This window comes from Hippoglossus hippoglossus, chromosome 19 (genome assembly GCF_009819705.1).
Source record: "Hippoglossus hippoglossus isolate fHipHip1 chromosome 19, fHipHip1.pri, whole genome shotgun sequence".
Taxonomy (NCBI): domain Eukaryota; kingdom Metazoa; phylum Chordata; class Actinopteri; order Pleuronectiformes; family Pleuronectidae; genus Hippoglossus; species Hippoglossus hippoglossus.
In genome coordinates this window covers 5,112,709-5,124,441 of record NC_047169.1, presented here as the reverse complement: position 1 = coordinate 5,124,441, position 11,733 = coordinate 5,112,709, and the positions used below count along the sequence as shown (strand labels likewise).

General features: G+C 45.5%; 1 protein-coding gene across 1 annotated transcript; it reads right to left on the bottom strand.

Annotated features, from left to right (window-relative positions):
* Nucleotides 1-283: 283 nt before the first annotated feature.
* Nucleotides 284-10,978, bottom strand: atp2a1l (ATPase sarcoplasmic/endoplasmic reticulum Ca2+ transporting 1, like). The gene is made up of 23 exons (XM_034570332.1): nt 10,709-10,978; nt 9,827-9,844; nt 9,436-9,518; nt 8,212-8,316; nt 7,199-7,337; nt 6,403-6,483; nt 6,233-6,318; nt 5,843-6,140; nt 5,561-5,727; nt 5,380-5,468; nt 5,167-5,269; nt 4,938-5,069; nt 4,693-4,809; nt 4,367-4,585; nt 4,172-4,283; nt 3,570-3,793; nt 3,233-3,453; nt 2,933-3,135; nt 2,763-2,848; nt 2,540-2,673; nt 2,290-2,407; nt 2,064-2,181; nt 284-595 (listed from the first exon to the last, which is right to left on the bottom strand). Exons 1-23 carry the CDS (start codon nt 10,824-10,826, stop codon nt 579-581), a joined length of 2,988 nt encoding a protein of 995 aa, XP_034426223.1. The 5' UTR covers nt 10,827-10,978; the 3' UTR covers nt 284-578.
* Between the last annotated feature and the right edge of the window lie 755 nt (nt 10,979-11,733).

The following is an 11,733-nucleotide window of genomic DNA, read 5'->3' as shown; positions in this document are numbered from 1 at the left end:
GTGGACATGCCCATTTTGTCATGAGACCTCCCAGAGTCCACTGACTGCGTGAAGCCTAAAGAGAGCGCCGGCAGCTGGAGGCACGTGGTGGTTCTGCTCGTATGAAATCCTCCTGCAACCCTACACCACACTGCACAGAGCCCAGCCAGGAGCAGGGAGGCTGCACGAGACACGAGCGACAAAGACTAGAATAAAAGTAATGAGCTGGAAAATCAATGATAAGAAAATGGACAGAGGACACAAAAACCCAACAGCTGAAAATATCCAAGTTTAACAAAAAAAATCACTTTTAATACATACTTTATTTCTTAGAATAAAATCTTAAATATTTTTATCTGTATGGATACTTCCCTTCATTTTAATTAAATCTCCTTCCTTATATAGAGGCTATTTTTATGTTTTGTGTTTTTTGATGAATTTTTTTTTTTTTTTTTTTTGTATGTTTTCTTGTGTTTTCTCCTCTTCTTTGGGTTGGCTCACTATGGCTCCCCTCTTTGGTTGTGATCTTCTTCTCCTCTCTCTCTCCTTCTCCACCTCTTTCTCTCCAACCATTAAGATCCTTTTCTTCTACATCTCTATTAATGTTGTTTGCCTTCTGAAGAGAGAAAATGGACAAATCAGAGAGGGGAAAGGATGTGTGGGCACATGACAGTGAAATAAAATGACACCTAAACTATGTTAAACGGCCCCCAAACAGAACGGATCCCTGTATGATAACCTTTCACCCAAGAACAATATATTTCTAGACACCAAATCTAATCGGAGCAGCAAGCGGATTCGTGCAAATAAAGCTTAAAAATGCAGCAGTGGGTCATTCAGCTTAAGTCTTTTTGCTTTGTCAGGCCCAAAGGCTCTTATGTTGGTTGACTTCGATCATTCACACAAAGGACATTGATTTTCTGTTTTCAGATCATCAAATGGGACAAACTATAACCACCTATAACCCGTAAATCAGAACCAAACAACCAAAATGGATGTTGTGAAGCTTTATACAGGAATGAAGAATCTACGAAAACATGCATCTACACAATCTTCTTAAGAACTCGTTTACTTTCCCACTGAGGCTCTGACAAAAACCCATTCAAAAAATATTGGTAACGGATTATTTTAGCACATAATCAATGTGATGTTGCAATTTGTTATAAGCAGATATTTTGTATATTAAGAACTCTGTTACATTACACCAGAATCCAGTTACAGATGTTTTTACATTGTTAATAAATACATCCGTTAACATTTCATAAAATCTTTCATCTGCTCGTGACCACAATATAATGTCTTGTGAGCTGTTTATCAAATGTTTATATGCACTGTGCTCAATTGGAAAGTTAAAATAAATGGTCACCAAAGGGTTTTTGTGGGAAAGTGACTCTAACGAAGGAAGCACCAGAACGAGCATCGGTCACACATGGACAGAAACATCCTGACAGACACACGCTGTGACGCTGACAGCGACAGCAGCAGCTCAGAAGGGGATTTGCTCACCTGCTGAGGCATCTCACTACATAGTGTGACATAGTAAATAACAATGAACAGAGAGCGCAGAGGACGTCAGGGCTCTCCCATATCAACTCATCACCATGACACCTGGTCAGTTTGTGATACAAAACGTGATTCAGTGGTGTTGCTGAGTTGTGAGGGAGAACCCAGAGTTGACAATAGAGCAGTAACACACACGACAACACAGAAACATACACACAAACTACAAGTACACGATAGAATACCTTGGTTTAGTTATAGGCTAATGTTGGTGGGTTGATTGAATTTACTCTGTGAATAAAAAGAGGTTAAGTGAGTTAATGATGAATGGGGAGAAGAGCAGGCAGATGAAAACAGGTATTATTGGGCTTAAGATGGATTGTTAGACAGATGCAGAGATGATGTAATAAAAATGTAATTACAGTGAGATGAAGAAGGATCACACTTTAATATTAATGAATAATTAATATAAGTATGACAGTATTAATTAATTAATTAATCATTAAGTAGAAGTAAAAGGTTATCTGTTATATTGGGAATTGTTTTTTAATATGTCAGAGTTAAAATACAAAAACACAACTTACTCTCAACGTAGTTACGGGCGGCGAACTTCAGGACCTCATCAATTAAGATGACGGGGAAGGAAAGCTTCAGGACCATGAGCCACTGCTCAACACTCAGATGGGTCAACTTGAAGATCATCTAGGGGAGAGAAGAGTGGGAGTTAGGATGAGGACAAAATAAATCCATAAAACTGTGAGATTTACACTCACAACCACAAAGTGCAGAGGGCATGGCTGTCTGACTTACGGGCAGGGGGTCAACATAGATGATCATGAAGTGAAGGGACATGGAGAGGGTCATGGCGGAAAGCAGCCAGAAGTTGCTCCATGGGGGCATGCGCAGCAGAGACTGATTCTCAGACAAGCTGGACAAAGGAAAGAAATGAGAATAAATATCTGTGACATGTGAAGAAACCACAGGAGTCGTGATCCAAGGCCGAACAGGAAGCCTGGTGTGTTGTCATTTCAATATTTCAAACACATTTTAAGGTCATTACCTGTTGAGGGCGTTGCACATCTCAATGGTGACCAGCACAGACAGGGCCATGGTCATGGGAGGAGAGGCTTCAAAGATGTGGCAGTCCAGGCCGGCGAAGTCCTCGTTCTCATCGCAGCACTGCATGAAGTGGGACTGAAAAGAGCAGGAGCAAGAGGTGAGGGGAGGTTCTGGACCATCTGCGTGTGAGTGTTTGTGAAAGACAACACAGGAAAATGACTCACCAGCTGGTAGTAGGTGACTCCGGGACCAGTGCTATCGTACATGAACCACCAGGCAGCACCACCGACAGTGGCGGCACCGACGTATCCTGACGGGGAAAGGTAACGGCGTCAGTGTAGGTAAACATTCTTCCTGCATATGACATGAAATGCAAACACAGCGTGATGCTTACCACCGATAGCCATGTATCTGAAGAACAGCCAGCCAGAGATCAGGGGCTCCTTGGCGGAACGTGGGGGCTTGCCCATGATGTCCAGATCAGGGGGGTTGAAGCCCAGAGCGGTGGCGGGCAGACCGTCAGTCACCAGGTTGACCCACAGCAGCTGGACGGGGATCAGGGCCTCGGGCAGACCGAGGGCGGCAGTCAGGAAGATACTGAGAGAGTGAAGAAGAAAATACAAGTTTAGACTGAGGCAGGGAGAAAGATGGCGTTCGGCTGTGGATCAGAGCGTGTGTTCCTCAGGCCACTCACCAGACGACCTCACCAACGTTGGAGGAGATGAGGTAGCGGATGAACTGCTTCATGTTGTTGTAGATGGCTCTGCCCTCCTCAACAGCAGCCACAATGGAAGAGAAGTTGTCGTCAGCCAGGACCATCTCAGAGGCAGACTTGGCAACAGCAGTGCCAGAGCCCATGGCGATGCCGATCTCGGCCTTCTTCAGGGCAGGGGCATCGTTCACACCATCACCAGTCTGGGGACGGAGGGATTACTGTGAGCACTACAACAGGCTGCAAAACCAGTAACACGATAACTGAAAAACACTAGCAATGCGATTCAGTGTAGTTAAGTTTGCTGCCGAACTCTCACCATAGCAGTAATATCATCGTAACTCTGCAGGAACTCCACAATCTTGGACTTGTGGGCTGGCTCCACACGGGCAAAGCAGCAAGCCCTGCGCACGGCCTCTCCCTGTTCACTGCTGGGCAGATCGTCAAACTCACGTCCGGTGTAGGCCTTGTCGGAAACATCCTCGTTCTCGGTGAAGATGCCAATGCGGCGGCAGATAGCGATGGCGGTTCCCTTGTTATCACCTGAAATGTGGAGAGGGAGAAGTTCGGGAGAGAGTTAATGAAATGTGTTTGAGGAGAGGTGGATTAAAACTTTTTAAACACTATGCACAGTAAATGGGAATTGAATATACAGTATACAATACAATATAATACTGTATATGAATTATATTCAGTCTCTGCATTTATAAAAGTTTTCAATTTTCACAGTTTAAAAGTTTATAGAGCTGCACTCTTTAGAAAGTAGATTTTCCCTTAAAATGCAATTCAAAATAGCAATAATTGCCATAAAAAACCCAAATACCATAATTACAATGTAAAACACACAATCCAGCACATGTTATATGTAATCTTATTGTTACAAGTGCATTTAGAATATTCTATACAATCAATAATACTGACCAGTGATCATAATGACACGGATTCCAGCCTGTCTGCACTGCACAATGGAGCCCATGACCTCCTTACGGGGGGGATCCAGCATACCCACGCAGCCAACAAAGGTCATATCAGTCTGAGGAGAGAAATTTCAACATGTAGTCACAGTTGTGTCCACACGGCCTCAACAACCAGTCCATCGACATGTTGTGTTCTCACCTCGTAGTTGGCGAACTTGGTAGAGTCCTCAAGGACCATCTCCTCTGGCTTCAGTGGGGAGTCGCATGTGGCCAGGGCCAGACAACGCAGGGTGTCACGGCCGCAACCCCAGTCTTTGATGACAGCCAGGATCTTATCCTTGATGGCGTTGGTCAGGGGCACGCGGGTGGTGCCAACACGCACATATGCGCACCTGTCAATCACACCCTCGGGGGCACCCTGTGGAGAGAACAGACGATTACTTGATTGTTACGTTGAACGCAGCACAGTCAGAGCGCAGATGTCTGATCAAAGGCTGTGAGAGGGATGACAGAGCCGGAACTGACCTTCACGAACATCTTGGCGCCACCGTCACCCTTGCTTGGGGTGCAGTACACAGACATGGACTTCCTGTCACGGGAGAACTCCAGGGTGAACTTCTTATTCATGAGCTGCTTGATCACCTGATGGAGGAATCCGAGAAAAGAGGCGTTTAGTTAAATACGCAGTAATTCCTTGATGGAAAAAGGACTGATCCAATGACTGTCAGTGGATCACAATGAACTGGATTAAAGAGGAGAATCAAACGTACGGAGCAGCAGGCGTTGGCTCTATCAATCTTGGACAGGTTCTTCACGTTGCTGTTGAACACGTTCATCTTCTCAACCAGGCAGCACAGGGCGGTCTCAGTAGCCTCACCGACCTTCTCAAAGATCTTCTTGGTCTGGAGAAAAAGGAGCGTGATGGAGAGAATGTGTTAAGCTGTGGGAGGTCATGAGACTTCAGGACGGCAAACAGTCTGCACGTCTTTATGACTGTACCTCGTTGTAGTCCAGAGATGAGTCGTTGCACAGGGAGCAGATGGTGGACAGCTCAACAAGACCGTCGTAAGCACTGCAGTTGGTCTTGGCACCTCCCTGGGAACTGATGGACAAAGAAAAGAACAAAATAAGACATAAACAAAGACATGAATGTTGATGTTTTAGTGGTTGGCTGCAATAAGTGATGATAAATGGCACTGAAAATCAACTTACACGTCGCCCTCGGGGGTGTACTTAGATCCAGAGATATCGAAGGCATCAAGGTCAACATGCTCGCCATCAACATTCTTGACAATGAACATCTGTGAAGGAGGAAACAAAGAGGTTTTTCTGTGCCGAAAGGGTTTCTGTTAAATTGTCTGTGGAGCGATTTCTTTTTGATTCAATCACCCACCTTGGTCACACACATCTGGTTGGTGGTGAGGGTGCCAGTTTTGTCAGAGCAGATGACGGAGGTGCAGCCAAGGGTCTCCACAGAGGGCAGGCTTCTGACGATGGCGTTCTTCTTAGCCATACGGCGGGTACCGAGGGCCAGGCAGGTGGTGATGACAGCGGGCAGACCTGGGAGACATTGGTCAAAAGTGTGAGTGTGATAAAAAAAGTGTGAGTGTGATAAAAAAAAAAAAAGTGGCGGAGAAACACATGTCGTTCAGTAAACTTCTTTGCTTTTCCTCACCCTCAGGGATGGCAGCCACGGCCAGAGCGACAGCGATCTTGAAGTAGTAGACGGCGCCACGGATCCATGAGCCTCCGTGGACGGGGTCGTTGAAGTGGCCAATGTTGATGGCCCAGACAGCAACGCAGATCAGGGAGATGACCTTGGACAGCTGCTCGCCGAACTCGTCCATCTTGGCCTGCAGAGGAGTCTTCTCCTGCTCGGTGGAGGCCATCTGGTCACGGATCTTGCCAATCTCAGTGGAGACTCCGGTGGACACAGCCACACCGATGGCCTTGCCAGCAGCGATGTTGGTGCCCTGTGGCGGAGAGAGGAGGAGGAGGGTAAGAAAACAAAAACAGGTGGAGGTAGCAGGTATCAAATCGTAATTGCTGGTGATGGGACACTTACAGAGAAAAGCATGTTCTTCTTGTCCTGGTTGACAGCTCTGGGGTCTGGGACGGCCTCAGTGTGTTTGATCACACTGACGGACTCACCTGAGAGAGGAAACAGGAAATTAAATCCAAACGGCCGATGAACAAAACCAGTAGAGGCAGATTGAGTGCTTCTGTAAGGCTTACCAGTAAGGATGGACTGGTCAACACGCAGGGTGGTGGACTTGATTGAAACAAGCCTGATGTCAGCGGGGACTTTGTCACCAACTGTGGGAATCACAGAGAAGAGAGCACTGAGATTAATTCATCATTTTATTATTATTTATTTTTATATGGTCAGGAAATATCTTCTATTGACTTATTTTCCAATTACACCCAAGTGACTGTAATAGTTGCAAATGACAAATCATTTCACTCGTGAATGTGTGTAAACCAAACCTGAAAATAATACTACTGATAATAATACTGTAAATGACTCCCAAAATAAAAGCCAAATACTCAGACAGCTCGCTAAATTTCTATACTAATCCATGGATTTCATAATGGGGGCTAAACCTGAAGTGACACACGCTCGGCCCAATGAGAATGGCCCGTGGCTGAGGGGGAGGGGGCAGCTGGCCAGAGAGGCAACAGGTGTACGCTGACAAATGAACAGACGTGGGCAATGGCAGGGAGAAGAGGTGCGGCAGGTGCCAGTGAGGGTATTTATATTCATGATTCTGTTTTCCTCCAGTCAGCATGTTTTCACAGCAGTGCTGCCCCGTCCTGCCCTGCTCTCGTTGCCTTAAAAAGACACGAGGTTCTGGCGTCAGCCTCCACCAGACACATCTATCCTGAATTTGTGTCTGTCTCTCTTTCTCTCCACAGAACTGTCTTTTCACAGCTTCATTGTTATAAAAGACGATTCTGCCACAAGAGACTGTGACAAACATGACGTGAATGTTTGCAGGATTGGGCAAAATAACAAGTGGACATTTCTTACCGGACACCTCCACAATATCTCCAGGGACAATTTCTCTGGCCTTGATTATCTGCACACTCTTTCTGTCAGAACGGTAGACCTTGCCCAACTCAGGCTCATACTCCTTAAGAGCCTCAATGGCGTCTTCAGCGTTACGTTCCTGTGGCAAACACAGACAAAACAAGCATAAATAGTTATTTAGGGTTAGGGGTTAACAAGCATAGTATTTAATTCAGAAAAAGTAAACAGGTCTGATGCACACTGAATATCATAAAACAGATTTTCAACACGGATGCTTATCCTGGTTTGATGGAAAACTACACTCAGTTTGTCCTTGATGTGTCACTGGCAATGTCCTCTAAGAGGCTTTGAGTCTTAAACACAGCGATGACACACTGAAACACAACCTACTTATATATTAAACGTTATATTCCAACCTAAGTTACTTTGAACCAGGTTTCCATGTGCCTCTTTTTATAAATACAAATTTATGTATGGAATTCTGTGTTCATGCTCCACAGCATCACGTGACACAGACTCTGAGACAGATGCCATATGCTGTGTTCAGAAATAATATTTCAAACAATAAAATTTGATCCGAGATGCAGAAGATAGATCTCTTTACAGCAGGTTTCTGCTGGAGTCAGGTCTGACTTTAATGAGCAGCTGATTTCCCCCCCCCCACTGATGTCTAATGATAGCAGAGCTGTTTGCTCAATGGGTTGAATGACTTGCATATTGTGAATCATCCAAACGCTGCAGTCAAAACATAAACTGGGCATGATGTCTGCAAATAATTAAAACAAATCAGACAGTGATCACGTCAGATTTTGGATTCATGTGCATGTTAGCCAATGATTTTGTTTACTCGGGTTTGAAAGTCACTACTTTGACCTTCAAAGCTGTAAAAGTGATCGTTTTCCAGTTGAGCAACTGCGCCCGTGTGGGTGGAAAACCACATGGCAGTAACTGGAACCCGTGTGCTTTGCAATGGATACATCTGATTGCTGAATGCACGGCGCCCTGTCACTGACCTGCCATACTCCGACGATGGCATTGGCGATCAGGATAAGAAGGATGACGAAGGGCTCCACGAAGGCGGTGATGGTCTCCTCGCCTTCCTCGAACCAGGCCAGCACCTGAGGTCAGAGCGGTGGAGAGTAAAGTCAGTGGGGTGGAGACAGCAGGTCATACCTCCATACATTTATATTGAATGGACCAGTTACATGGTTAAAACATTTTCATTGCACCAGAACGACCGGCTCATAGTGTGTGATTGTATGTAACGTGTGATAGATGAATAATTAGATGATATTTTCTTTATGGAATGTGGAGGCTACCACCAGGACTTTGTGAAATTAATTATAAAATGTGGGATAACATTTACAGTATAAGCTCAGTAATAAAGGCTGTTATTTTGATGCTAGCTTGAATGTCACAATCTGATTACGCAATTGTTGTTAACTTGATCTCATCGTCCCATAACTCATTGCTCCTTCTGACTTCCACCCTCTTTCTGCGGAGGCCCTTCGTTCCTTCCTTCAGGCCTGACCTTTCCCGAAGGATTCAGTTTCTCTCCTCAGCTCTGGGCTTTCTTAAAATAAACCCTTACCCCTCAGCCCCCCTATACTTCCCTGACCCCCGTCTCTCACTGGCTCCTCAATATTCGCCTTCTAAGGCCATCGTGACAGCTGGCCCAAGGGGTGAAAGCTGTGCATAGGAATTAATACACCTCCGACAAGCCTTTGCAATCTGCCTCCCTCCTCTCAAGTTGTTGTCCTCAAAATTGCACAGAAGGGTGGAGGGACTTGGAGGCGGTTTAAGAAGTTGTCTTGGTAAAGTGGTCAGACTGAAATGATCAAGTACATGCATGCTTGTGTGCTGGATTAGTTTGTGTCATAGGTTTCCTCCTTGTGGGTTTTCAAGTTCAATTAATTACTCATTTCCAGATGGTACACAGGAGAGTAGCCAGAGGTTATTGTGCCATAAAGTGAAATAAATGAAAATTAATTTAACCTTAAGAGTAGATTTTTTTGCTGATGATAAGTTTAATATAATGTGCATAAACCATTCTTTCATGGAAAATAGTCGCTAAAGCTGAGATACTGGAACTTGGTCCCATGTGACGTCTCGTGGAATTTGTTGCTACTTATCCTGTCTAGTGCTGTTTCTTGAGTTTAAAATGAATGTGACAGGAGTGATCACAGTTTGAAATGTGCGGCATGGATGAGAAATAATCCTAACTCTTGTTCACTTACAAAAGAGATGCAGGCAGCCAGCAGCAGGATCCTGACGAGCAGGTCCTCGAACTGCTCCATGATCAGCTCCCAGATGCTCTTACCTGAGACAAAGAAAAACATTAATCAATACATAATAATCAGACAATTCAATGCAGGTACTGAAATGTGCACCTGAGTGTGTATTTGTATGCAAAGGGATTTACTTCAAGTCAAATTCATTGAGAAGTGATCTTAAATGCAATTTCATTAGCGTGTGGGGTCAATCAAAATGCTGCCTCCATGTTTTTACAACAATCCGTCTGTGGAAGAGGGCCAGCTCAGAGTAGTAATGATGGTCAAATCCATCTGGGTCAAACCAGGTGTGTGGAGTATTGATTTAATTAATGGGGCTGCACGGACGAACACTTACCCTCCTCAGCCGGCAACTCTGGAGTCGGACACAAAGGTGAAGGAGGCGGAAGAGAAAACAGAAAGACAGGGGGAAAAAAGATGGTGAGTTAAAATCATTCATGTTCATCAGGAAGCGTCCGGAGAGAAGCTTTACTTCTTGGTGGAAGATCCTAAATGTGATCACAAGGTCACTGGATTCTAAGACTCCCTGACGTCCACCTTTTCAAAATTCCCTGAGAGCTTCACACTTGATCCCTTCAAGAGCTGTAAACGATTAAAGAAGTCCATTAAACTGAATCATCAATTGACATCAGATCATTTTGATGAGAAGTCTAGGCCTGAGGAAAACCTCCCTGAAGTGGCTGCTCATTGTATAAAGTCCCTAACAAAATAAAACATGAAAAGAAAACAGAAACACAAGTGTTGCTGCTTTTGAACCATATCACAAAGCCTGGGCTATCTAATTTGCCTTTACACCAGTTATTGATTTGCAATCATATTAGGGATCATTTAGCCATAAGCCATCTAAGGACCTCCCTTTTTTGCCTGGCCTAAAATTATCCACCTCTCCTGTTCACGCCCGCCCCATATATCACCCAGGAAGCTTCTTGAGCCATCACCTGTCTCTCTCGCTCTCCAGCCATCTTCTTTGGCTATCTTTAAATAGCTCTTCAAAGCCCTCAAAGTCTCTGCTTCTCAATGTCTCTGCATTTCTACCAGCTGTTGCAGCTCCTCTCTAAAAAAGCATCACATGCAAAAATCTCAACCCGGCCCGAGCAAAAGTCTCAGCAGCAGTGGCTGTAGCCTGAATGCAAACATCTTCAACTGTGAAGTGATAAGTTTCTCAACGTTACTTCTTTCCGTAGGCCTCCCACCCCATCCCTGACGCCCACACTCTCACCATTATAGCCATATTTGTCCAGGTTCTTCTTGAACTGGTCGGGGGTGAGACCGGTGATCTCGTTCACCCCAAAGTGCGTCAGGCACTCCGCCGGGAGCTTCATGTGAGAGTTCTCCATCCTTGCTGGATAGACGAGGTATCTTTCGTCTAACCGTGTCTTTCCGTCCCTCTTTTACTTCTTTGTTGTTCTCTGCAGGTCTTAACCTTGATCCACCACCCTCACCTTAAGTGTGGCACCCTCCTATTCAGGAATCCTGGACTGACAGAAAGAGCGAATGGCCGCATCCTTCCACAGGGTTATATACCCCCCACAGGGCTCGGGATTGGTGGACACCCCGTCGACACACGCCTCCAAATTCCAGCATGGGAGGACATGGTGAGGGTGGGGCTCGAGGTGGAGCAATGGGGAGGTGAGGTGGACTTGGACAGGAACTTGGGACCAGGCTTGTATTTGGAAAGGAGGTATTGCAGGAGAGTGGTGGTGCAGGGGGGCTTGAGTGGGGGTGGGGGTGGGGGGTGTCGTACCGTGGATGAAAATGAGATCTGTTTTTGGAACATGCATGGTCAGTGGAATAAGACGAAGGGGGAGAAGGTGAGAGAGTGAGACAGGAGATCATCCAGAGGGGAGGAGGGGGGGTGCATTGAGTGACGGCTCAACTGGTTTCTGCTGAGGAAGGTGGCCGAGGCAGAGAGAGACACACAGACGGAACGAGATAGTGGACGAATAATTCCAGACAAGAATTAGCTGGCATTTTTTAGACATGTCTGCACACTGACACGTGAAGTTCTCCATGACTGTGAAGCTCGAAGCACAAACCAGGAGTTTGAATCCTCTGTGTGTCCTCTGTGAATCAACATGTGCACATGAGATCTCAAGTCATACAGAGCCAGAGACAACTCACGATACCAGACACATGATAATGTGATTTAATGTTGGGTAAGATATGGGAATCTTAGAGAAAAGTGTGTAGTAGAGCAACGAGTGCTGGGGGACAGGGACGCCAGGAGGACAGTCAGCGTGTCAT